The sequence below is a fragment of the Cucurbita moschata genome, unplaced genomic scaffold (genome assembly GCF_002738365.1).
Source record: "Cucurbita moschata cultivar Rifu unplaced genomic scaffold, Cmos_1.0 Cmo_Scf00025, whole genome shotgun sequence".
Taxonomy (NCBI): domain Eukaryota; kingdom Viridiplantae; phylum Streptophyta; class Magnoliopsida; order Cucurbitales; family Cucurbitaceae; genus Cucurbita; species Cucurbita moschata.
The window spans coordinates 128,026-155,348 of NW_019268541.1; the positions used below are offsets into that span (position 1 = coordinate 128,026).

The window sequence follows — 27,323 nt, forward strand, 5'->3', positions numbered from 1 at the left end:
TTTTTTTTTTTTTTTTTTGTTACCTTATTTTTTTTTTAATAAATAGAAATAGAATTGAGTTACTAAATGCAAAAATAAAATTCAAATGAGGTTTTTCGATCATGACCGTTCTTTTAGCCATTGCAGCACGTGTTACCGTTGACCCAATAAGGGAATAGGCTAGATGATCAAGTCGAAAAAAGAAAAAAAAAAACAAGTACACTTCATTTTGTTGTAATCAAAGTTGACACCCTTATAAAGAGATGGTTCGTTCCCTTCTCGAATCGATGTGGAAAACTCTCTCTAACAATCGCGTTTTAAAATCATGAAGCCGACAACAATACGTAACGAGTCAAAGCGGACAATATCTGCTAACAGTAGGCTTAAATTATTACAAATGATATTATAATTAAAAAAATCGGGTAGTATGTCAGTGAGGACGCTAGGTCTCAAGGGGGTGGATTGTCAAGTCTGACATCTGTTTAAGAAAAAAACGAAGCATCTCTTATAGAAGTGTGAAAATTTCTCTCTAACGAACGCATTTTTTAACCACGGAACTGACAACAACACGAAGTAAGAGAAGGGAAGGGAAGAGGATAATAAAAAAATGATTGGTAGGAGAGAGGGAGAGGGTGGAAAAAGTGGATATCATTATTGGAAGAGAAAAAGAAGGAAAAAGAAGGGGGGGTTTGTCGTGGCATGATTGTCCAAGAATACCGGCTTTCAAATTGGCACCCAAAGTGACCCGTAGTGCCGACGAGCTGCCAATGGCCCAGCATTTAGCCACGTAAAGTGGACTACTTTAGGTGCCATCATCGTCTCCTTCCAAAATCCCAATAATTTTCAAACTCCCCTACAAATGTTATTCAAATTATGGGTCTTAGTATTTTTATTTTTTACATTTATTCGTTAAAATAAAATTTCCAATGCTTGTTTTTTCTCTTGCATTTTATTTCTATATTTAAAAAATAAAAAAAATACTTTTTTTTTTTTATTTCTCTTCTTTTTCAAAGTGGAAATTAGAAATATTGTCTATTCCTTATAAAATAAAATAATTACAAAACCTCTTAAAAATTAAAATTTAAATATTTAAAAAATGAACGAGCTCGAATTAGATATCGTCTCTTACAGACATTTAAAACTATAATATTGTAATAATAATTTTAAAAAAAAGTTTAAAAAAAACCATATAAATGGTAAACTTAATTATAATTTGTTATTTTCTTCATTATTAAATATTTAATATTTAAATTCATTAAACTCTGCCTTCTATTTATGTGAAATAAAATTAAAAATGTCATGCGCACGGGTAATAATGAATAAATAAATAAATAGATATAGATTAGTATTTTTGTGGTCACAGTATATTTTATAAATATTTAAAATAAATTCCCCTTTAAATGAATATGAGCCGCTAAAAAAGTTATCTTTTGTTGATATGACTATTCATGTACGATCTTATATTAATAGGAACGACGTTTCCTTTATTAAAAGGGCAAGATTCCTTTACTTTTACGAAAACTCTTCAAACTTATGAACATTAAAGAAAAAAAAAAAGTTAAAATTTAACTTTTTATAAAAGCACATTCAATAATCGAGAGAAATCACATGGGGCGTTATAACATATGCAGTAATAATAATAAAAATAAAAATTAATATAAATGAACTTTAATAGAAATATTGGCTAATTCATATTTTAAATACTACCTCGAGACTAGTGAAATATGGCTTCATTTTTTGTATAGTCTATACCATAGGTTAATTTTATTAATACATTATATTATATCCAAATATGTCTTCCCACTTAAACGGGAATCCATCCAATTTCATTTGGATCATTCCTTCCACAAAAAATAAATATATACAAAAATAAAAATCATTCCAATCATTATTATAAGCTTTTTCACAAAAATTATAAAACAACATTTCATAAAAATGGGTACAGAATCAAATATTGTCGTACTACGTGTTACACTAAAGATCCATATTAAAGCATCTTTTTCTCTTTATGCAAACACTATAAAAGCAGTATTTAGACTATTATGATGCGGGATCCAAATTTAAATATTAATAATAATAAATGATGCATTACCTTTTGTTATGGTAAACTATATGATAATTAAATAATATAGTTATGTAGTTAAAAGAAGTTTATTATACGTTAAATTTTTTTTTATCATTTATTCAATAATTAATTAGTTTTTGGGTTTGTTTGAAAATTTAATATTTTAATATTTAAAAAGTATTTTTACACTTATTTTTCATAATTTTTTAAAAATGTTTTCATAATTAAAAAATTATCGTGTCAATAATTGGAATTTGTAATAATATTTTATAAAGAATTATATAATTTCACACGCGACAACTTTAATTAAAGCTAATATCCTATGATTGAATCGTGCACAACAAGGAAATTCGAAATTTGAAATTCGAAAAAGACACAAACACATTATAACTAATATATATATTGTAAAATAAGTAGAAAATTTCCCAACCACAAGTAAACGTGTACATCTCAATAGCCACGTGGATGGGCCACGTATGAGATTTAGAAATTATGTAGTGCCCATTTGGCTCCTGACCCATGATTGCTTGGTCGTGTGGCATTTTCCCTCCTTATTATATATATATAAAAAAATCACCTTATTATAGAAAAAGAAGAAGCTTGGTTAGTGAAATGTCGCGATCATTTTTACTGGTGTACGAAAATAAAGGAAAAATTATTGACTGTTCTTTCACTTTGGTAATTACCCCGATAAATTAAACATTTAACTTTAAAGCTGGAGCTAAAGTAGTTACTGTATGCATGTGTGACATTTTTATGCAAAAATCTTCGTTTTAAGTAATTCATAAACGATGTCATGAACTTAAATGTTAAAACAATATAATATGACATTCAACTCTTTCGAGTCAGATCAAGATAAGGTGGTCTTGAGCCCCTCGACCAGGATTCAATTGAGTATAGAAAAATTTAAGCTAAAGGTTGAAAGTTCATGTATCCACTTGGGTCGGTCAGTTAATCATTTAGGTTGAGTTTATGTGTTGCTAAATGAAGGAAAAAATATTTCGATCGAGTTTAACCTATTTCGGTTCAATTGAAAGAGAACGACTTAAATGCCTTGAGTCAATTTTCGAATGAATAGAACATTATGACACCAAATATTTTTGGGAAATTTTTGTTCGAAATTATCTCTTGTGCATTTTTGTTTGAAATTTAAATAAGTTCAAAAAAGTTAATAATTGATGAGTAAAATATCTGATCTGTCCGATGACGTGGAAATTAGGAAGGGCAATACGGGTACGGCAAAAAATTCGTCGAAAAAAACAACAAAATATGAGTACGTGGTGACAGGTCAGCACGTTTAATTATTAAAACGACAGTACCTTACACTAATTGGAGCACACTGTAACGAGTATGAGAGAGCGTAATAAAATTCAGAATCCCATATTCTTGGTATCATCCACGTGTCGGGATTCGTGTCAGATTTGACGGAAACACCCGTGAACGCCCTGTGACTTTAGTGGATCAACGTGGCACCACCATCGGCCGTTGGAATGAGCAATTCACCAGAGAAGATATTCTGCGCCGTTGGATATTTGTGTGAGAAGAAGAAGCGTGAGCTCATTGGAAGACGAAAAGGCTAAGAAGCAGTACGTTGCCAGACATGGCGTTAAATCCATGGATTTTTAATTCGCCAACTCTCACTATAAATACGTCGCGTTTCTTCATGCCATTTGCAGTCCCATGGTTCATTTCTTCTGATTTCGTTCTACTAAGAGCAACGAAGAAAATTCCTGCTTCTGGTAATATATTTTCCGTTGTTCTTTAACTTGTTCTTCTTTTTGTTTGGTTCCATAGGAAATAAATCGGTTTTTACCTCAACTGATCTTGAATTTTCCATCTCCTTTCATATCTTAGAGTTTTCGTATATTACGCCGAGACGGCGTTTGTCGGTGAAAGCCTGTAAGGTAGATTGATTGACGAACTCTGAACTGGATAAATAAGTTCATAACATACTTTTTTTCGGATTTTTCGTATCTGTAATCTGATATTAGATGGTACAAATCTGAAAATCTAGGAACGCCGGGAAAATAATCAAACAAGAAACTCGAACGAAACAGAACTAGAAAAAGAGTTAAAAACCAAAGAAATGACGATCAAACCGGCGGTGCGGATCTCTGAACGTAAGCTCATCGTGAAAGATCGGACGATCCTGACGGGAGTACCTGATAATGTTATCGCGACGTCCGGTTCGTCGTCTGGACCGGTGCAAGGGGTGTTCCTCGGGGCGGTTTTCGAGGAGGAGCAGAGTCGGCAGGTGGTTCCGTTGGGAACCTTGCGGGATGTCCGATTCATGGCGTGTTTTCGGTTCAAGTTATGGTGGATGGCCCAAATGATGGGCGATAAAGGGAAGGAGATTCCGTTAGAGACGCAATTTCTGTTACTGGAGACGAAGGATGGGTCCCACCTGGAATCGGACGATGGAAATGAAGAGAATCAGATCATTTACACAGTGTTTCTCCCTCTGATTGAAGGATCTTTCCGAGCCTGTCTCCAAGGCAACGGACAAGACGAACTCGAGCTTTGCCTAGAAAGTGGTGATGCAGACACCAAAGCGTCGTCGTTTACACACTCTGTGTTCATCCACGCCGGAACCGATCCGTTCGACGCCATCGCCGACGCGATGAAAGCCGTGAAACTCCACCTCAACACCTTCCGATTGAGGCAAGAGAAGAAACTACCTGCAATCGTTGATTATTTTGGATGGTGTACATGGGATGCCTTCTATCAGGAGGTTACTCAAGATGGCGTTGAGGCCGGACTGAAGTCTCTCTCGGATGGCGGAGCGCCGCCGAAGTTCGTGATCATCGACGACGGATGGCAATCAGTCGCCGGCGATCCAGAGGAGGAGAACGAGGAAGGAGGCGAGAAACAACCGAAGCAGCCGCCATTGCAAAGGCTAACCGCGATCAGAGAGAACTCGAAGTTCCAGAACAAGGAGGATCCGAAGGAAGGAATTAAGAACATAGTGAGCATCGCTAAAAACAAGTACGGATTGAAGTATGTGTATGTATGGCACGCGATTACTGGATATTGGGGAGGACTACGCCCTGGCGTTAAGGATATGGAGGAATACGGATCGTTGATGCAGTATCCGAAGGTATCCAAAGGTGTTTTTGAGAATGAGCCGCTATGGAAGACCGACGCGTTGGCTTTGCAAGGATTGGGGCTGATGAATCCTAAAAGCGTTTACAAATTTTACAATGAACTTCACAGTTACCTCGCCTCTGCCGGAGTCGACGGAGTCAAAGTTGACGCACAGTGCATATTGGAGACTCTCGGCGCCGGGTTCGGTGGCCGAGTCGAGTTGACTCGGCAGTACCACCAGGCTCTGGACGCGTCGGTGGCTAGAAATTTTTCAGACAACGGCATTATTGCTTGTATGAGCCACAATACAGATGCTCTATACTGGTAAGTGAACTAGAATTCTCAATTTCTTGGTAGCTAATTCCGAATGAGAGTGAAACCATTTTGATGTTGGTGGTTTTGTTTAATTTCAGTGCGAAACAGACGGCGGTTGTGAGAGCTTCCGATGACTTCTTCCCCCGAGATCCGGTGTCGCATACGATTCACATAGCAGCAGTGGCTTACAACAGCGTTTTTCTTGGAGAGATTATGCTGCCTGATTGGGACATGTTTCATTCCCTTCATCCTGCCGCTGAGTACCACGCTTCAGCTCGGGCGATCAGCGGTGGCCCTGTTTATGTCAGGTAATCATAATTGTTTCTAGCCATGGTCGACAGATATTTTGAATTAAATTAATATCTGCTTTTATCATTTTTATACCATCGAAATTAAATTTAAGTGGTTGAGATTTGAAGTATGTTCTAAGTAGAGACATGAAATTTCAAAGCCCTTATTATACACGGAATTATTTAAGCTTAAAGATAAGGTAGGGTGCTAGTGAGACATCTATTATAAGTAAAATATCTATTATTAGAGGTCAATAAGGTACCAGTAAGACATCTATTGTAAGTAAAACATCTATTATTAGAGCTCAATAGTCTTATCAGTAAAACATCTATTATATTTTTCTTTTCATTAAAGTAAAGTGATATGTGATAAGACAACTTTAAAAGATGAGTTTCCAATAAGATCAGATTCTACTAAATACAAGAAAATATTATAAGTTTAGGCATCTTATTTCTCGAAAGAATCTATTATATACTTCCAACCCATTAAAGTTGGGTTATAACTGATGAGGTAGAAACAATCTTATAAATTTAGGGCCAATAGGTTGATCAGTAAGTTTTCTATCATATTCAAAGCTTAGGGGAACCATTTAAAGCTCATTAAAGTACAAAACTGGATAAGTTTAGGACCAGATTTACGTTTTCAACATGTTAATCGGGATGTTTTATTTTTCCCAACAGTGATGCTCCGGGGAATCACAACTTCGAGCTTCTGAAGAAATTAGTGCTACCTGACGGCTCAGTGCTCAGAGCACGCTTGCCTGGACGGCCAACACGGGACTGTTTATTCTCAGATCCAGCACGAGATGGAGTTAGGTGGGTGTTTTTGATTTGGATTTGAATACCCTTTCTATTTTTTCCATCACTTTTTGGGACATTGTTCTCCCCACAGTTTGATGGAGTTGAGTGGGTGTTGTTGGTTTGGATTTGAGTGCCCTTTTTTGGGACTTTTCTTTTTCTTTTTTGTCGTTTTGGTACCTTTTCTGACTTTGAAATTTGAATCACATTCTTCAGCCTGCTGAAGATATGGAATTTGAACAAATTCACTGGGGTGGTTGGCATCTATAATTGCCAAGGCGCCGCCTGGAACAGTCGAGAAAGAAAGAACACTTTTCATGACACCAACTCTGATGCCCTCACCGGCTACGTCAAAGGACGCGACGTTCACGCCATTTCTGAAGTTGCGGCGGATTCCGATTGGAATGGCGACTGTGCATTCTACCGCCATCTCTCTGGGGAGCTCGTCACTCTTCCTTACAATTCAGCACTTCCCGTTTCTCTTAAAGTCCTCGCCTTCGACGTCTTCACCATTACCCCGATCAAAGTTTTGGCACCTGGCTTCACCTTTGCTCCCATCGGACTCATCGACATGTTCAATGCCGGCGGTGCAATCGAAGGGTTGAAATACGAAGTGAAAGTTGGGTCTGAGCTTGCGGAGAACCCGAGCTCCGAGTTGGTCGGAATTGTTCACTTGGAAGTGAAAGGGTGCGGGAGGTTCGGTGCGTACTCGTCGGCAAAGCCACGGCGGTGCACGGTGGATTCGAGCGAAGTGGAGTTTGGTTATGAGCCTGAGTCCGGTTTGGTGACTTTCGGAATAGACAAATTACCGGAAGGTGATCTTAAAGTTCACGATGTTAAAATTGAGCTATGAATTTTATGGATAGGTGCAGATGGTATGATTAGGTGCCGGTTATAGGCTTCCCTTTGTATTGGGCTGGAGAATCTTGTAATATTATGTGTGGATTGGAATCTAAAATAACTCTCCTTCCTTATCTATGAGGTGCAAACTGCAAGCATTGTGTCAAGTAACTTCAAAGTAAAACAATATGGACTTCATCATTTGATCACCAAGTTCAAAGTGAACACTTAATTTTTAAAATTTGAACAAAAATATTCTAAATGATCAATGAGTTAAAATTGACTCATAGTTGATCGGTCGCAATGTTAAATCACATGATAAGTGGCTCTTTTCTTCCCTTGTCTGGTGTTTTTTCCTCACACTCGCCCCTTATTTTCCTTCACCACCCGTGTCTACATGAACGGGTTCGTTCACAAAACGAACAACTATGCATGACATAATCTCAAATCAATTAAAAAAACATCGTCATGTCATTTTTCGTCAACCTGCGGTTGCCAGCCACAACAGCCTTGAAGACGATAAATAACGAGCCCTTGTTCGGGTTTTCATATCCTATAGGCTATAACCTAATCGGCGATTCTGTGGTTAATTTATTTGTAAGAACACAAATGTTGAAGTAGGAGCCTAAATAATCGACCCATGGTAAGATAAAAAATGTTTGAACTGTAGAAAAGCAAGTAATGGCATGTCCTGTAATCTGACAGAACAATTCTACTAAACCCAAATGAAATATGTTCAAACAAGCATGTGATAAATATATAGATAGAATAGCTCAATAATGTACCGCAATTTATGTACAAGGTGTACCAAACTGCTTCCTAGAATGTAATACATATGATCACAGAGTTCAGTCTATTCTAGTATCTAATTTCAAGGATGAATTACACAATTGTCTTAAATGGTACAACAGATGTTAACCTAATGCCAAAGTAGAACCCCTAAAGAGAGATGTCACATAGCAACTTATGGACAAGAAAGCCAAACAGATCTAAACAGAGACTAATATTCCATCCTTACCAGGGCATTAGAGACTTCGGTTAGTCCACCCTGCATCCAGTCCTTGGAACATATCATCGCTTCTACGGTTTCGGGACGCAGGGAGCTGCGATACTGATCCATTTTCTTCCTTCTGGTAATAAATACGGAGTCGGGAGTAAGGGTAGAAACTGGAATAGACAAGATATCACGAGCCATCTTCGAAAGAGTAGGGTACTTGAACTTGTTCAATTTCCACCATCCCAATAGATCGAAGTCTTGCACACGAGGTAACAAAGAATCTTCCAAATATCGATCGAGCTCGGACTTCATCTGTTGGCTGGTGGTCTCCATAATGTAGACATCAAAATCTGAAAATCCGTTGTCTGACAGAAGGTTTCCCTGAGAATCTTCTGCCTTCATGTTGCCCTCAGCACTTCCATCTTCAGCATCGGTTGGGGTTAAGGGTAGAGGCAGCGCCACATATTCATCAAAGAGCTCATGAATTCCATCATCAACAACCTTGATGTATGCAGGAGCTTCTTCACCATAAACTTTGGTGAAACTAAACTCAACAAGTTTCATCTTGAACCGAGGATCCATCACGACAGCAGCTGCCAGGACTATGCTGCAATCTTTCCAATATTTATCGACCTTTTCTAGCATCATTTTACTAAGGCTGCTTGTGAAGGGATCCTCGCTCGTAACTGCCCGAGCCAATTCGGAATGAATTCTACATACTTCGTGAAAGACGGTAATGGCAGATGGGTGAGATGTTGTGGTAAGGATATTTGCTGCATCAAAAAGAAGTTTCAGGTATGTGCAGAGAATATCGACCAACTTCCAATCTTCCATTGATGGAGCTTCCCTATAATCAGGATCAGAGGTATCCAAACAGGAAAATACTTCTTTCATCTCAGAGGCAGCCACCAACATATGGTAAGTTGTATTCCATTGCATTTGATCATCAAGAACGAGATTTCTCTCACTAGGCACTTGAAGTTGTTGCTTAAGCTCTAAAAACTTTTCCTCATGAGAATCTGAAGTTGTCACATATTTCACGCTGTCCCGAATTTTCCTTATCGTATTTTCTCCTGCACTTAATACATCTTTTGCGATGTCGCCTAGAGTCAAGGCAATACAACTTCCAACTAAAAACTGACCATTGAGAATAAGGGGGTTTTTGATGGCAATTAGGGGCCTGAGATTGTCAAGGGCAGCTTCATTCTGTATTTGATTAAATGTAAGAGAGAATAACTTCCCTTCTAATCTCCAATCAGAGAGACACGCAGCAACGGCATGGCTAAGTGCAGTAGGCGATTCTGGATATGGTTCCATTATTACATTCAAAACACGTCTGTGCAACTTCCACTCGCTATCAATAAAACTACCCATAATAAACACATAACCTACTGATCGACTAGAATGCCACATGTCAAGGGTAAGGCATATACGTCCAGGGATGGCTTCTATAAACTTGCTTAGATTTTGCTTCTCCATTAAATATGTTCCAACACAATCCCCTTGAACAGTGTTGAAGCTCACCATGTTGAATCGAGGCTGAAGGTTCTTGACAAATGATATAAATCCAGGATGCTCAACCATGTGAAGAGGATAGTCATGCATGATAACCATTCGGGCAATGTCTTGACGGCAACGATCGTGATCAAACATAACATAAGGTGAACTGGAAGTTCTATACCGCCTTTTAGGTGTCTCACTGACAGTACTACCTCTTGAAGGTGGGGTATATGTAGCCACCAACTGATTCTTGTCCTGACCACGCAAAAGTGCAGAGCAAGTTCCTTTGGCAATGTGCCGCTTCAAATGGCTGGTGCCAGCAACTTTTGATCCAGTACTATATGCAAAACTTTGCTTGCATTGCTTACAGTACGCCCGTCTGCAATCGGGACTCACAGACTCTATGGTGAAGTGTTCCCAGACAATAGACTTCTTTTTCCTCCTCTTGTTAGGCTGTGTTTCCACCAAAGCTAGGTCATTATGTCCATCTGGTGATCCCAGCTTTCCTGTATCAGGAGTTTCCATTAATTCGTCCTCAGGAGTTCCCATGTTTTCCCCATTTGGAGTCATCACATTATGGTCTTCATCATGATGAATCACCATGATCTCTTTGCCCGAACTTGCCATGTTTTCTTCATCAGGAGTTGTCATTTCGTCTGGGAAAATAATTTCCTGTGCAAAAAAGCAATAAAATTAAACAAAGATCTAAGGCACATATCCTTAGAGTGTTAACAATTCTAAAACTCCATATAAAGCAGAAATAAGACAACAATTTGAACAAGTTAAAGTGATAGAACATATGTTTATCTTGCTTGACTCGTGGATCAACACGCGGCAATCCTAACAATGAATGCTTCTTTATCAAACAAATTAAATGTGCTGCTAAGAACAGCGATACAAGCTAAACCCAGCCAAGGAATCATCAAAGACATGATCAACGAATTTTCGCCCTGAAATCTAAGCAAGGCGATGAATATATTATTTGAATAGACGAAGCACATCAGAGCAATAAAAGAAAAAGGAGAAAACTTCATCCCAGCTCGCAAACTAAATTAATGAAAACGATTAAGATCGCCGTATTTGTTTTTTTATAGAACAAAAAGAAAAAACCCATCTGCCCATTTGTCATATTGCGAAGTTGGTAAAACGCTGGCAGAAAAGGAATCGAATAGCTACAATTGTAAGTCGGGCTCGAACCCATGAAACAAATTAAAGACAGAATACCATTTTTCCAAACCCAGGAAGAAAAGGGAACCGAAGAAGATCTGTCTCCATCCTCATTTTGATCAGATTTGTGAAAACCCCCAAAAAGCCCAACCGACGGGGTCAGTTTTTGACATATAGCTTGAGAGAGGCGCGAGAAGGAGGGTTCTTAATCTATGAAACCCTTTAAAGAAAGGGGGAAACGATGAACAAACTCCAAACCCGAAAATGGGCTTGGTTTGGGCCCACTAAAGAAATCGGGTTGAATTGGAATGAAAAGACATTCGGCCCACCTAGAAGGCATCTTCAAAACTGGGAGATTCCAGTTTCCAACCAAATAATGGAGTCCACATGGATGAATCGTGAGGCTAAAATAGGCAATATTGAAAAAAATATCTAAGGTGGGCTGGGAACAGTAGTCGAACCAGACGAGTTTTCAGATCTAGGGTTTGAAGAGGATTTGGGCATTTCAAGCCCAGCAACCAAAGGTTTAATGTGAAAAACCCACCAAACAGAAAATTTCGAACAGAGAATCATCCAAACACAAACAGAGATCAAAATTCCAGAACTCAAAACTTCACCGGACCAACAAATAAAAACAGAAGAAATGAATTGCCGCTATTTCCCACCCAAAATTCCCCATCCCGACATCATCAGAAAGAAACGAAAACACAAAATTCCGAATTCAACAACTCCAGAAATCGAGATTCCATCGAACTGAAACTAAAGAAAGTAAACGAAAAGAGGGAAAACATAATCTTCTTCGTCGATTTCAAAATCATCTCATCCCAAAAAGAGCTCGGATTTTACCCGTGGTTTCGAAAGAGATCCAAGAAGGCTACGAGATCCACGAAGCGAACCGAGCTGGCCTGGTCAGGCTTGAATTCCGGTCCGGTAGCCGATGGAGCCTGAAAAATTTGCAGCGAAAGAGAGAGAATCGGAGATTGGGCTTCAAAAAAACCCGAGTTGGTAATTGGACCTTAGTTTAGCACAGAGGCACACGGTTTGGTAGATTAGGGATTCGAAGAAGACTTCCCTTCTTTCACCTTTTTTTTTAATTTTGGGCACTGGACTTCGGGCAGCTCGGTCCATCGGCCTTATTTTACTTTTCCATTTTCTTTTTTCTTTTTTATTTTTAATGCTAATAAATATATTTTCATTTATATATTCTTCCTTCTCTAAACTGGACCCGAAAGCCCACAACTCTCTTCTCCTTTGGGCCGGTACACAAACAGGCCCACCAAATCTTATGGACTACTTATTAAGTAGGCCCCACTTCGGCTACGCCCATATGGCCCGGATTTAGCACCGATCCAAAGGTCCATATTATGCCTCTGATATGGTCGGATAAATCCAACCCGTTGGATCAAAAGCAAAAAAAACACGTATTTCTAAATTTTAAAATGTATACCTATTTGTTTCATAATTATAAAAAATATATATATATAATCATCTTATAACATTTAATTTTATGCCAGGTAGATAGTTTAATAATTTCCTAATTTGAGATTTGAATTTGTTTTAATACGTTACGTTCATATTTGTCAAGTTTAGAGTTCTATTAAACGGTAAGTTTTGAACCTATTTCCTTACATAATTTTCTAAACTGGTTTCTTAAATTCATACCACAAATACACGTCTCATAAGTTCAAATTACTTAACTCGCTCTAATTAAACTCACTAAACGTTATAATCAGACTTTTATGATTAAAACATAACGTATGATTCTAGTATGCCGCTCGAGAATGATACAAAATGAGGAATAATATATTTTATTTTGGGTACTTTCTTATAAAGAAAGGTGGTTGCATTTCTTCTTTTAAACATTTGATTACAAATAAAGTCTTTTTTTATTTTTATTTTTTTATTGTCATGTCTTTTGTGTGTGTGTGTATATATATGTATATATATATATTTGAAAGAAAGCCAAGAAAGAAGGGATTTGGATGAATGGTGGAAGGCAAGTGATGAATTGGAAACGGGAGAGGTTTTTATTGGTTGAATAAAAAAAAGTAAATAAATAAATAAATAAAGGTTGAATAACAGTTGTTGGCATGTGTGTTTGGTAGATAGTGTCAGTAATATACATAATGTGACAAAACAAATACATGCATTTCCATGCAACTGTCCCCACCATTTCACACGTGCGCACCTACAACCCTCCAATCATCTCTACTCTTACATTTATTTATTTTAATAAATTTGTACTTCCAAACTTTTAATATAACAATATTAATCTTTTAATTTTTTTTTTTTGAAAATTCACTAAAGAAAATAATATCATATTGCAAAGTTATTTAAAATTTTATTTCTGTATTAATTGAATTTAAAAGTTTAAAACTTTAAATTAATAAATTTGTAAGATTTTTATATTAAAATTTTGCTAGAATGAACACGACTCTCTACAATAGTATGATATCAATCCACTTTGAGCATAAACTCTTATGGTTTTGCTTTGGGCTTCTCTCGTAGGCCTCACACCAATGTAGAGAGTGTTATTTGATTATAAACTCATGATCATTCTTTAAATTAGTCGATGTGGAACTTTCATCATCCAACAAACTTAACATTTTTAAATAAGTGATCAATTTATGTGGGTAAAGTGTCGATAATATATTAGATTAGTGTTTAAGCAACGAGGTTAAGAGGATAATGGGGGGTAAGGTCAATGATTTGATGCACGTGAATAAAGCGAAAAAGATATTAAGATAATTGGGATATATAATAGGAATGGAGAGTAATATTAATTAGTTTAAAATGAAATAAAAGGGAGGAAAAAAACAAGATTAATAAGCTGGCCATGTCCACCACCAACCACTCCAAAGAAATATATTTATTATAAAGTATGGGGTCCATTATTATTATTATTATTATTAAAAGGAAAAAAGAAAGGGGAGTTGAATAATGGCGGTGATATCAAATCAACCGAAATATTTACATAAACCCATGGGATTAGCTACTCACAACATTATTAGAGTGGACTAACTTAGTGTTCGCCAGCTAATTAATTTATTAATCACAATTCAACCCGCTTATTAATTAAAAGGGAAAATGTGGCTTTTGACCGCTCGGTCACTCTCCCATTCCCGAGTCGAGGCATAGCAGCTCGAAAGTTTTTTTGGTAAGGAGACTCAATTTTTTCGAGTCGGGATTGATAAATAAACTTACCCTCTTCTTTCTTTTTAGTAAATAAAAGTAAATCTCTGCGGAAAGACAACCGGTGAAATGATTTAAATCTATATCTTTTAATTGAAATCATATAATTTACCAAAAACTATAGAAATCACATGGGTAGTTTAATTATTCTTAAAAAAAACCATATTGTAAAGCTAATATGAATAATATAATTTGATGGATCATAATGTATGATTAATTTATGAAGATGTAGATGTAAGATAGAGATATAAAAGTGTGAGGGTGGCATGGAGGGGGTTGGAAGTGGTCCGAAGGGCGACAAAGCGACCTCCGTCCTGGAAAGACGGGGGTGTACTGTCACACGCACACATGTTCCCACTGTGGGGTCTCCCCCATGTGATTACACCCTTTCTTTACCCGCCCTTTGGAATCACCCAAGTTTATGAAATAACTTCAACGGCTCCGTTATTTATTTATTATTATTATTACTATAAGATATTTTGTAATACAGGATCATAATTTAATTTATTAATTAAAAAAATGAAAATATAATAAAGTTAAATAAGGAAATTTTAGCATTAATTTGTCCTTATTCACCCATCGTTTTCTCTTTGCTGTTTTCTCTTAAGGGACCCACCATTCGTAACCTCAATTTATTGGAAATTTGAGCATTATTCTAAAAAGCAATGTAAAATTATGACATCATATAACATATAATATAATTATATTATATTATTCAACGGAATTATTGGGTGTTTTTATAATATTTATTCCATAAAAATTCGGAAAATATTTTAAACGTAATAATTCAAACAGATAGTGTTACGAAAAAAAAAAAAAGAAGCACATGGAATCATGATGGTCATTAAGGCCACCTCCCAAAGCTCACATCACCAAAGAAGTGTATCTACGCGCTAAAAAAGGCGCGTGAAGGTGGACTTTTCATATCAGAAACGGACAGATCTAGCGTGGGACCGAGCGCCCTGTCCCCACAATGCCAACCGCCACCGTTAGATCCGGAAAGCTGCCATCCTAGCCGCACGTATAATTATGACATACTACAACAAACATACGTCGTTCCACACGAATTTTGTCAGGTTTTTGTTCTTTTTTATTTTTTTCCTTCGAATTTTTATAAATTCAATAATAAAATATCTCACACTACTAAAAAAAAAATTAAAATAACATTTGTTAATAAATCTCAAAATTAATTAATTTTCTCCATATTTAAATAAAAAATTACAGAAAAATGTTAATATAAATTAATTATACCAAATATTATTTAAAATATTTTTCGGGTGAAGTACAAGAACTAAGACGGTTTTTTTTTTCTTATGGTAATCTCTGTAATCACTCAGAATTAAGTCCAATATTCTTCTCGGGATTGGTGGGTAAAAAAATAAAAAATAAAAAATAAAAAATAATAAATAAATAAATAACCTCTCTATTGAATCTCTTATAAATATCACCTTCTTCTTCTTCCCCTAAAACCTATCTCTCTAGTTTCTCGCTCCTCTCCTCTAGTCTCCGCCTTCTCTCTAGGGTTCGATACCCTAATTTTTTTTTTCTTCGTTCTTCAGAAATGGCTCTGTTTGTATTCTTCCACAGCTTTCTTGAACTGCATCTTCCTGAGCCAAATTCGATCCTCTCTCTCTCGAAGCGTTCTTCGTTCATTAACTTTTGCGGTTCAATAAAGCTGTGGGAAGATACAGACAAGGTCAACGAAATCGGTAATCCAGAGCGAAATTCGCCGTCTACAATGACCTTCAATCGCCGGCGCCGTCGGTATATTTCTGTAACTTACAAAATCGTATGATGTAATTTTCCCCTTTCTTAAGCTGTTTTTGTGCGCGTTTGTTTGTTTGTTTGTTTCTTAATTTGCCTTTTCAGAAACGGTAACTTTTAGGTCAATTTCTCCCTGAATTTTTACTTGGAAATGTGAGGTTTCAATTCGATTTCGATTTCGATTTAATGCCTAATCTTCTCCGTTGATAGCAGAAACTATCTTGAATCGATTCAAGCCTGTTTTTGTTTGTTTTATTCTATTATTTATTATTATTATTTTTTTTTACTGTGACCCCATGTGTAGGTTCGATGGCAGGCAAAAACAAGTTTGTGTGAGAAAGCTTTAAAGCCATATAATATGCCTTTCGATGATGATGATGATTAATATATAATTGAAGCAGTTGGTTTCGTTTCATCAAAGGCTATGGATCTGTACTTTTACTGTGCCCGTAGATAAACCAACAGTTTCTGATATTTTAGTGCAGCCATAGAATGGATGGAGGTTGTAGGCTATAATGTTTTTCACCACTTTTTCATCCATTTTCTTTTTGTGAGTTTCTGTAATGTCAGATCTTAGTGGTGTGTGGTTGAGTTGAATTATTAAAGAGGAGAAGGATTATTCTGTGCAGCAGAGTAAATTTGAAACACCAAGTTAATTCCTATTGTAATGAATGCTCTATAGGTTTAAGGTATTAGGACCACTTATCAGAAGAAGCCTTTAATTGGCTCTTTTTTAGCTTCAAACTCCTTCAATGCACACCATACAAACCCCTTTTTTTCTCATCCTGTCATCTTCACCTATCATATTCACTTTTAATTTGTCTCTCTTTTGTTCTTTTAGTGATTCATTAATGCACAAACTTTTGCTTCTTTTCTTATTACTCTCGTGTACATAACAAGAGGCCATCGAGCCATTACTTACATGAACATTAAGTTCTTAATGTTGGATGATGAAAGTCTGGTAATTTAGAGTAATTTAGGGAATGATTATGGGTTTATAAGGCTTCTTGGGGAAGCCCAAAGTAAAGCCAATAGCTTATGCTCAAAGTATACAATATTATACGATTGTGGAGAGTCGCGTTCATCTAACATTTAGACTATCTTTTTTATTCCACTTAAATTCTTGAGTTTACTTAATGTTTAGTCCTAACTAACGTTGAAAATTGCTTTAGAACTTTACCTTTTTATATATAGTAGGTTGGTGAAGTCTAGAGCGTTTTTTTTTTGTTCTTGTAAATTACGCACCTTTTAGCTACATAAATGAAAGTTCATGCATCCGTTATTAACTTTATATAAGTTTGTTAGATAAAAGTTAAAAGTTTGATTGAAAATAATAAGGTAATTAAAAATATTGTTCAAATTGGGAAAATATTGCTTAATTTAACTCCTGTATGAATTTGGATATTTGAATCTTAAATTTAATGATCATAAAGTGAGGTGTAACATGAATTTAAGGTATAATTCATAAGATCCTAGCCAAATATTTGAATAAGAAGGTAAATTTGTTTAGAATTAAGGGTAGTTGGAGAGTTTGTTTCTTATAATTATTATTATATCTTCAAAAGGGTTAGCATTTAAAGAGTCGTTGAATGTAATGAAAATGAAGTGTTAAATGCAATTATTATTGTTATTACTATACCAGCAATTCATAAGCCCATACCCCTATTTGTTTAATTAATTAAGTAATGTTTTCCAGGTCATACATCCAACTATCTGATTAACAATTATGATGAAACATTCATTTTTTGTTTACTAATTTTTATTATCTTTTTGCCCATTGGATTCTTGTGTGAAACGCTCTCGATCTGTCGGCATCTTTAGCTTTCGGGAGAGGCCTTTAAAGTTTGATAGGTCACCATTATTTATTTAAACATGCTTATGTTGGGGATTATTTTTGTCTCATTTCTGTGACCAAATTCAACAACAGGGTTTGGATTATTTGCTTGTCTCCCCTTGCTTTTTGTTTTCATTTCTTGTGCTTTGTGAGCTTACAAATTCCAAATTTTTTATTACCCATCTTAATGCTTTATTAAATCAACAATGCACATTTCTTTTCTTTTCTTTTTTTATAATTTAATTAATTTCTAAAGTTTCATAGACTGGTTTGAAATTTATTATTTAATATAATAGGTCCAATATAATTTTAATTGTGTGTTAAATGTCATAAAATAATAGGTTATTGAATAAGGTAGTGATGGTATCAAATTTAAATTTTGTATGGGAATATGTTTTTTTTTTCTTTCAATATGGTTCATTTGGTCATACATTAATGTATAATTTAACATATATATATATAAAAGTACATCCCTAAATTTTGTTGTGTCAAGTTCCAAGTACGCATAAGCACACCATTACATTTTGAATGAGAAAAAGATTTTGTGGCAAAAAAAAGGTAGAAAATGATGTGAAAAGAGGAGAGAGGGAGGATGGTGACACAGTGAAAAATTAAAATTGAAGTAAAAAAAAAAACAATTTGTACCATTTTTTTTTACCGAATCAATTAGAAATTGTATCAATATAATTTATATTAATTATTAGTAATTACAACTTATTTTAATTAATTATATTTTAAAATCGATTACATAAAATTATTCTTATAACCAAAATTTAATACATAATTCTTTATAAATAAGTGAAAAAATAAAATAATTTAAAAAATAGAGTGAGAAATGCTTCACAGATCAATTTGGACACTCAACTAATCATTACATTATGTACAAAGGACATGGTAAAAGTCTAAAAATATTAATATAAATATTACATTTTAGTTGGAGCCAGAAACAAAACATTTTTTTTTTATTTTAAACTCTGTAACAAGTTAAAAGTAAAAAAAAAATCTATTAACAATAGCTTAGACGGTGTCACAAAAAACGAAGATGACCGTTAAAAACTTTTTTTTTTTTTTGTTTTTTACATTAACAGATAAGATAGGAGACAGCATGTGTATTTTGTGGGAGTACAAAATTACCAAATAAATGTAACAAATACAGATGAATATATATATATATATATTAAAGGTAGGATTGTGCAGATTTTGAGCCTGTCGCCCCCATGCGCCAGCCGCTTGTTGATTACTTTGTTTGAATGGCAGCAAGCGACATGAGCTTTGTTCTTCTCCTCCAGCAGAGGCAGAAGCAGAGTATTGTGTACATGAAGATGAAGATATAAACATATAATTGAAACGTAATACCTGAGCGAGACGAGGCGAAGTTAACGAAAGCGCCATGGCTTCCAGAGCTTTCTTCCAGCAAGAAACAAGAGAAAGAAGAAGAAGAAGAAGTCTGTACAATTCTGGACTCTCCCTCTCTCTCTCACATGAATGGATGCACCCATGTGAGGGTGATATATGGACACACATATTATTGTCACATGATGTGCGCTTATATGTTACCCTCTCCAATTCTGTGGGCCCATTCTACTCGGTATTCTATTGGGCCTGGGCCCGCCCTCTCTCCCTATGTGGCCCACAGCCCACTAATAATTTCCCAACAACTAATAATAATAATAATAATGAAAATTAGATTTCAGAGTCCTGCCTGACACCTCCACGTCATCCCCACCTGTTGTAACACTTTCATATTCCGGTGTTTATGTTTATTTATGATCCCCATGCTTTAAATTTCCCAAAAAGAAAAAAAAAAAATTATTATACATTTATAAACCAAAAATTTATATTTATATTTAAATTTAGTGTATGCTTTTCAATTTTTAAAAATTAAAAAAATAAAAAAAGTAAGAGGTCGCGTCTCTCATATTCCCAACCCGGATAATATGGTATTTGTATCCATGAAGATGCCCCACTATTCTGACTCCCACTCACCCTTCCTCCAAATGGCCCCACCTCAAACCACGGGCCTTATATACCCTTCCATTTATTTATTTATTTATTTCCAATTTTTAAGGGTTAATCGACTGTATTAATTAAATTTTAATTTGTTATATATATATATATACACACGTGGTTTATTGTTAAAATTAGTGGTTAAATTAATAACAATTGAATTTTTTTGCTCGAATCGAAACTATAAAATAGAAATAAAAGAAAAGGAAAAGGAAAAGGAGGGTACGTGGGTAATATTCGGCTGTTTGTGATAGTAGAGTAAGAAGGAGTAAAGGGGCCCAGAGGGGGAGTACCTAGTAGTACGTGTTCGGATCAGAGCGGCCCAGTTGTAATGTCAATGATTGATGACAAGCCTGGTTATGATGATCTGCTGCGCTCTATGTATGTACCATTTTTTTTTACCGTACGTTAAAACCATAGTTTTTCATGGGTTATTTACATTTTTACTTTCCGTAAACTTCATCTAGTAAATGAGAGAGAACATTGCTTCAACTTTGTCTCATGTTTTGTACATACTGTTTGTTCTTTTGTATTTATCATATTCTTATACATGGTTTCTAAATAAAGAATTCGAAAGTAGTAGGTGTCGATTGAGTCAACGAGTCATTGAGGGCGATGCGTCTGTGAGCCTGTGAGGAGGAGTGCGACTATGCTTGAGTACGTAATCGTGTTCGACACTTCACTCTTCGAGTTGGGGCTATAAACGTTATATTGCCTAGCGTGCTAGGTAGTGGGGTTGTGGGCCAAGGAAAGACCGAAGAAGAACACACAAGTTGGGATTGACTATTTTATTTTTTTAATGCAATCATGCTCGGTCCGAATGACTTGATTCTTCATATATATTTAACCTGTATCTGACCCAAATAGGATAAAGTCCTACAAAATCTACCTAACACGACTAGATATTCTATCTAACTCATTAGGGTTAGATGGGTTCGTGAAATTGAAATCATTAATGATAAATTAAATTAATACATTCTTATCGAAATTAATAACAACCGAAAAGGAAGTGACAGAGGCCGAATAAAACAAGCCCAGTTACTCATCTGAAGGCCCAAGCCCACAATAATTATTCCAGGCCGAAATCCAGCACTAGGTTCGTGTGGCCCAAATTCTACTGGGCCCATATTAGCCGGCTGGTCGTTAGGCACACAGAAACATATCCGACGGCCATGATTTGATTTCCTTTTTTCGAGTGCAGATGCGGATATGAATCTTTTTACTTTTATTTTTTCTTAAGCATCATATCAAAGAAATAATGTCGTGTCATGAGTATTATATAATTATTCTTGAGCAATATATGTTTGTTTGTCAAAATAAACATTAAAACGATACGCAACGAAAATACATCAATATAAACTTACAACTATATTTTAAAAACTTAGATCAATATAAAGTGATAAATATTTATCCAAATATAATACCTTAAAATTGTTTTATTGTATTAAAAAAAAAAAAAAAGATTGCGCACGCTCGTCGAGGTGGACTCCCTGACACCTGACAGTGATCCCTTTGTAATGAATTATTTTTGTTTTATTTAAAAAAAAAAAAAAAGATTGCGCACGCTCGTCGAGGTGGACTCCCTGACACCTGACAGTGATCCCTTTGTAATGAATTATTTTTGTTTTATTTAAAAAAAAAAAAAAAGATTGCGCACGCTCGTCGAGGTGGACTCCCTGACACCTGACAGTGATCCCTTTGTAATGAATTATTTTTGTTTTATTTAAAAAAAAAAAAAAAGATTGCGCACGCTCGTCGAGGTGGACTCCCTGACACCTGACAGTGATCCCTTTGTAATGAATTATTTTTGTTTTATTTAAAAAAAAAAAAAAAGATTGCGCACGCTCGTCGAGGTGGACTCCCTGACACCTGACAGTGATCCCTTTGTAATGAATTATTTTTGTTTTATTTAAAAAAAAAAAAAAAGATTGCGCACGCTCGTCGAGGTGGACTCCCTGACACCTGACAGTGATCCCTTTGTAATGAATTATTTTTGTTTTATTTAAAAAAAAAAAAAAAGATTGCGCACGCTCGTCGAGGTGGACTCCCTGACACCTGACAGTGATCCCTTTGTAATGAATTATTTTTGTTTTATTTAAAAAAAAAAAAAAAAGATTGCGCACGCTCGTCGAGGTGGACTCCCTGACACCTGACAGTGATCCCTTTGTAATGAATTATTTTTGTTTTATTTAAAAAAAAAAAAACACATACCAAAAGAGTGAAAAATGAAAATAAAAATAAAAAAAAGAGAAAAATCTAGCAATATTCGACGGGCAAATTTGTCTTTTACACTAAAAATTATAATTATATATATATATATATTTTTATGTAATTTTTTGTATTTACATGAGCAGAAGCAGAAGAAGGCTGAAGAAAAGGGCGGGGAAGGGAAGGGGCAGCAGAAACCCTGGCGCCGCATCACAGCCGCTGGATGTGTCGGGCGGAGTCTTGGCTTCTCTGGTAATTCTCTTTGGCGCACTTTGAAGTTCTGTAAATGGGTATTTGAATATTTTGTTGTTTTTATGGAGTGGGGGGATCGGAAATCGGACCCACAGACCTGTGTGGGTGCCAATGGGTTTCACTGCAAACTACTTTCTGATCCAACAAGGCCTCTGTCAAGTTGCGATCACGGCGCACAGAGCGATAATGAGAGACATTTTGATTTTGTATTCCCCCTTTCTATCCCTAATCGACTGTGTTCTTCTAGATCCCACCCATTTTGGAATATATCCACCACCACCATTTTGCTTGCACGTTTGTAGAGAGAGATGGAAATGATTTCATTTAGATATGATTGGATCCGCATTAACATAAATACTCGTGACTTTACTTTGGATTTCTCAAAGAGTCTTCTTAACAATGGAGATGGTATTACTCACTTATAAATCCGACTCTCTCCCAAGAATCCTCAACAAGCAACTATTTGTTTACAAAGACCTCTCTGATTGCCAAAACTTCCATACACAAAGTGTCTCTGGTAATTTTGGACCGAACCCATTCCCCAAACAAAAGGTGGTGGTGTTAAAAGTTACTTTGTACACACTGGGATGATGGCGATGATGATGCCTGCAATGCCCAACAAAATTCCTCTCCTTTTCTCTCTCTTTTCCTATTCCTTTTCGCATCCTTTTTCTGTCTTATCTTCCCCATAATCGTGTAGTTAGTGCTTTTGATTTGCTTTCCTTACGCTATGATAATCACACTCCATTTGAGCTGAAACTAGCTAGCAGCAGGTTGAGGGTATGGAGAAAAGGTGTGGTTGTTGGGCTGTTTTGACTCGTACTGTTTCAGGTGTTTGCAAATCCTCTGCTTCTAAAGACTCTCCGAACAACATTCCTCGAACCAGCCTAGTTTATGATTCTGGTAACCCTCTATTTCTTTTTCCATATTCGGTTTGGATTCTATCTGGGGTGTCAAAATTTGTGTTCATGCAAAGCTCGAGTCCTTTGGTTGTCTTCTCATGTTCATCTATGGCTTGTAGGCTGTGAAAAGAAGACTTATTGTTCTTAAGAAGATACTGACCTTTTGTGATTGCAGCTACTGAAACACGGTGTTTAAATGCTAGCAACAGGGAACTCTCTACCTCGAATGAAGCTGAGCTAGCCTCTGATAATGCCAATCCATCACCATCAGACAACAAATCAACAAGCAAACTACTTCAGTTCTCTTTTCATGAGCTGAAGGCAGCAACAGGAAACTTTAGACCTGATAGCATTCTTGGGGAAGGTGGATTTGGATTTGTCTTTAAAGGATGGATTGAAGAGAATGGGACAGCCCCTGCAAAACCCGGATCAGGAATTACAGTAGCTGTTAAGAGCTTGAAACTAGATGGTCTTCAAGGCCATAGAGAATGGGTGGTTAGTAGAACTTTCTGCTTTGGGTTCGTGAAGGCTTACTTACCTTATAAAGGGGACCTGTTGGGGAGTGCTAACGTAAAATATGTTCTTGGTTACAGGCTGAGGTTGTCTTTCTTGGACAACTTCACCATCCAAATCTTGTGAAGCTTATAGGTTACTGTAACGAAGATGATCAACATTTGCTTGTTTATGAGTTCATGAGCCGTGGAAGTCTGGAAAACCATCTTTTCAGAAGTAAGAATCTCTATCTCTTAGTTACAGACAAGGTGTTGGGGTACAGGTGCTTATATTCATGATTGGTGCAGGGATTATTCCTCTTCCATGGTCCAATAGGATTAAGATTGCCCTCAAAGCGGCAAAAGGATTGGCCTTTCTTCATAATGCCCCAGTACCTGTTATCTATAGAGATTTTAAGACATCCAATATCTTGCTTGATTCGGTCGGTTCCATCGGTTCCAAATGACAATGCTCCAAATGTTTTGAGTAATTTCTTTATCTCATTATACATATGACCTTTGTTTACAGGAATACAATGCAAAGCTTTCAGATTTTGGCTTTGCGAAAGCAGGGCCTCAAGGAGACAAAACACATGTTTCTACCAGGGTAATTGGGACGTATGGCTATGCTGCTCCTGAATATGTAATGACAGGTAGATAACTTAGAAGATGTTTTAACTACATGACACCCCTTGATACTAAATTGTTTGTGTGAGCCTTCGTGGAGGAATTTTAGTCGAAACCGAGAATTGAATCTTACGTAATGACTGATATCTGACATAACTTCCAACTTTTGTTGATTTGATCACAGGACATCTGACGTCGAAGAATGATGTTTATAGCTTTGGTGTTGTGCTTCTTGAGATTGTAACAGGGAGAAGATCCATGGACAAGAAACGTCCGAGTGGGGAGCAAAACCTTGTGTCATGGGCTCGGCCATATTTAGGCGATAAAAGAAAGCTATATCATATAGTGGATCCCCGCTTGGAATTCAAGTATTCCATTAAAGGGGTGCAGAAGGTCTCCCAGCTTGCTTGCAGTTGCCTGAGCAGGGACCCGAAACTACGTCCGACCATGGACGAAGTTGTGAAGACCCTGACTCCGTTGCAAGATCTCAACGACTTTGCCATCCTAACATCTCACTGCCGCTTATCTTCTTCACAAGGGAGGTACAAGAAGAAACCTGAAGGCCTAACCTACTCCCAAAACTTCAGAGCTTCTCCATTGAACATCGGAAAGCAGCATGTAAGGTGATCAATCTCCAAATCCTCTCTGATAATAAAAGGTAAACAGTGATCAGAAATGTTCATGTTTAGCATTTCAGAGGTTGATTAGGAGAGGAAATGCGAAATATTAGCTTTACTACACAATTAGATCTTCCTTTGTGGGTCTGCCTTACCTTGTAAGTGACTTGTAACTTTAGGTAGACAAGACCTTCCAGTGCCTAGGGTGTCATATTTGCAGTATCTTTCTTAAACATCTATGGGAAATATTAACCTTAGCAAGTTATCACCATTCCTTTCAATCAGCAATGGAGAATATGAACACTATATGAAGATTCTAATCATGTTTATTTCTTTAATATGTCTCATCACAATAAATTTATAAAAGAATCATATCTGACTTTAATCGTTTCATCAATCATTATTTCAAAGATTCATAAATACTAGAAACCATGTAATTGAAGGCTTACCCCCAAGAGGAAAGTAGAAGTTGGTGGTAATTGATGTTCATTCCGATACATGTAGATAGGCAATGATATTCATTATTTCAGATTTAGAAAATGTATCAATTTCAGATCACTTGGGCATTTTCATTGCCATTCTTCCTGTACCTTAGAGACCGATCTTGTAAAGGACTATATTTCTGAATTGAGAGAAAGAAAAGTACAGTCTTGAGTGGCAGAAATGAAATGAAATTCGTACTGTTTATATTATACCAAAACTTCCAATTTAACATCAGAAAAAGACCCATCTGATCACTTCATAATAATTCACACGCCCAAAACCTTCTGACCACTTTATACCGGAAGCCGTTCAACCCGCTTACCTTGCTCAATCTATTTATTCTTTGATGGGACATCTCAAATCCACAGATTCTTGCCACAAATTAAGCTACACGGTTCACAAAATGCAGCTTCATGGGGGAATATATAACTAGTTAATTACTCGATCAAATACAATACCAAACTCAATGTCACAAACAACCGACAGAAAATAAGTTTAAGGAATTATTTAATAGCTGAACTATCTTTTCAAGTTTTCAAAATTTGGTTGGATCTTGAAAACAACTCTAAAAAATGGGCGGATAACAAGAAATTTATGGATGAGCTTGTAATGCTTATAGCCTAAACAAAGTTCAGGAAATACCTTATCAACATCTATGATTTCAAACTGTTTGATACGTGATTTGTCGTCGATCAGCTTGTAATGCTTATAGCATAAGCAAAAATGACACCGCACATGTGGCCTGCAATTGAACCAAATAAACAATTGAACACACTTTCATTTTCAATTCAACATATTAGATTAATATGCGCGGTTCAGTACTCCAAATCCCCCGACAGCTTACCAAGAAATCTTGTCATCTTCTTTATTCATCGACATTCCACAGAAAACACTCTCCACCGCGTCTCTAACTGCTGCCACCGTCGCCGTCCTTGCAACTCGCACCTAGGACCATAGGTCCTGACTTTCTACGCTACCAATGGTAATCAAATCAATTCAATATATCCAGTCCAAAGGCAGAACATTCAAACGTTTTTTAATAGCATTCTCACATCAACATCAAAACATTCCCGACTATACTCGTATCAGATCGCTCACAAAAACGTTCGTCTAACACAACAAAATTTGCAACAGAGTTATATATGAACCAATACAAAAAGTGGAAAAATTACCGAAAGAAGAGCCGTCCAATTTTAGCACGGAGAGGAGGAGGAGGAGAAGCTGCGGCGGTAGCCTCTTGTAGCGAAAACTGTTGCTCCGAGCAAGAATCCGAAACATAGGGCTCAATACGAGACATGAATAGACCTGAACTCAAAATTTCAGAGACTAGAAAGACGAATAATGGAGAATTAGAGTTATGAATCGAAGAAGGTATTGATTTTTGAAGATCAGAGCGTGGAAATCCAAATGCAATTTTCAGTGAGGTCTAGGGTTTCGAAAAATTGCGAAGGGACATTCTGGTTTGTTCGTTGGTTTAGCTGTGAAAGCGGGAAGCGATTATTTTCCTTTTGTACCTTTTTTTCCCCATATTCCACGTAATTAAAATATTTTTGCATCTTTTAAAAGAAAAAAAAATAAAAATCGATTAAATACAAATTTAAAAATTTAGAAAGTTATTAAATAAATTTAAATATTAAGATATCTATTAAACAGTAAGTTAACCCTTATGATCAATTCAAAATGAATATTTATGAAATATTTGGAAATATAAATATTTTAATTTAAGTACAGAGGTTTGTATTTTAAATTTATATGTAGAAATTAAAAATCAATTTAAATAATTTTTTTTATTTCATTTAAATATTATAATGCATCAATTCAATCATATATTATCTGTCTAGTATTAAATTTTGATATATTGTGTTATTTTTCAACTCACCAACCAAGGTCAAGAAAAGGTATTATTATAAT

At 36.0% G+C, this 27,323-nt stretch overlaps 3 protein-coding genes and 3 long non-coding RNA genes across 13 annotated transcripts; 4 read left to right on the forward strand and 2 right to left on the reverse strand.

Annotated features, from left to right (window-relative positions):
* Positions 1 to 3,629: 3,629 nt before the first annotated feature.
* On the forward strand, positions 3,630 to 7,507 carry LOC111461459 (probable galactinol--sucrose galactosyltransferase 6). Of its 3 annotated transcripts, none has more exons than XM_023104984.1 (6): positions 3,630 to 3,783; positions 3,899 to 3,948; positions 4,059 to 5,452; positions 5,542 to 5,751; positions 6,415 to 6,549; positions 6,748 to 7,507. In XM_023104984.1, exons 1-6 carry the CDS (start codon positions 3,645 to 3,647, stop codon positions 7,382 to 7,384), a joined length of 2,565 nt encoding a protein of 854 aa, XP_022960752.1. In that variant the 5' UTR covers positions 3,630 to 3,644; the 3' UTR covers positions 7,385 to 7,507. The 3 variants fall into 3 exon arrangements, with proteins under 3 accessions (XP_022960752.1, XP_022960753.1, XP_022960754.1); XM_023104986.1 differs by having other exon boundaries at positions 3,768 to 3,783; positions 3,892 to 3,948; XM_023104985.1 differs by lacking the exon at positions 3,899 to 3,948 and having other exon boundaries at positions 3,665 to 3,783.
* Positions 5,758 to 6,162, forward strand: LOC111461460. Its single transcript, XR_002713576.1, has 2 exons — positions 5,758 to 5,983; positions 6,038 to 6,162. It is a non-coding gene; the product is annotated as an uncharacterized LOC111461460 (long non-coding RNA).
* A 595-nt stretch (positions 7,508 to 8,102) lies between the features above and the next one.
* On the reverse strand, positions 8,103 to 12,141 carry LOC111461606 (zinc finger BED domain-containing protein DAYSLEEPER-like). Of its 2 annotated transcripts, none has more exons than XM_023105196.1 (2): positions 11,882 to 12,141; positions 8,103 to 10,540 (listed from the first exon to the last, which is right to left on the reverse strand). In XM_023105196.1, the coding sequence occupies exon 2, from the start codon at positions 10,517 to 10,519 to the stop codon at positions 8,372 to 8,374; it is 2,148 nt and encodes a 715-aa protein (XP_022960964.1). In that variant the 5' UTR covers positions 10,520 to 10,540; positions 11,882 to 12,141; the 3' UTR covers positions 8,103 to 8,371. The 2 variants fall into 2 exon arrangements, with proteins under 2 accessions (XP_022960964.1, XP_022960962.1); XM_023105194.1 differs by lacking the exon at positions 11,882 to 12,141 and adding an exon at positions 11,093 to 11,807.
* A 3,568-nt stretch (positions 12,142 to 15,709) lies between these two features.
* LOC111461469 lies at positions 15,710 to 16,869 on the forward strand. Of its 2 annotated transcripts, none has more exons than XR_002713583.1 (2): positions 15,710 to 16,023; positions 16,296 to 16,869. It is a non-coding gene; the product is annotated as an uncharacterized LOC111461469 (long non-coding RNA). The 2 variants fall into 2 exon arrangements; XR_002713582.1 differs by having other exon boundaries at positions 15,710 to 15,991.
* A 5,480-nt stretch (positions 16,870 to 22,349) lies between these two features.
* On the forward strand, positions 22,350 to 25,252 carry LOC111461466 (probable serine/threonine-protein kinase PIX7). Its single transcript, XM_023104995.1, has 6 exons — positions 22,350 to 23,195; positions 23,370 to 23,689; positions 23,788 to 23,923; positions 23,995 to 24,128; positions 24,215 to 24,338; positions 24,497 to 25,252. Exons 1-6 carry the CDS (start codon positions 23,075 to 23,077, stop codon positions 24,937 to 24,939), a joined length of 1,278 nt encoding a protein of 425 aa, XP_022960763.1. The 5' UTR covers positions 22,350 to 23,074; the 3' UTR covers positions 24,940 to 25,252.
* Positions 24,874 to 26,898, reverse strand: LOC111461468. Of its 4 annotated transcripts, none has more exons than XR_002713581.1 (5): positions 26,585 to 26,898; positions 26,257 to 26,380; positions 26,055 to 26,154; positions 25,379 to 25,551; positions 24,874 to 24,957 (listed from the first exon to the last, which is right to left on the reverse strand). It is a non-coding gene; the product is annotated as an uncharacterized LOC111461468 (long non-coding RNA). The 4 variants fall into 4 exon arrangements; XR_002713578.1 differs by having other exon boundaries at positions 25,379 to 25,821; XR_002713579.1 differs by having other exon boundaries at positions 25,379 to 25,821; positions 26,257 to 26,385.
* Positions 26,899 to 27,323: the final 425 nt, after the last annotated feature.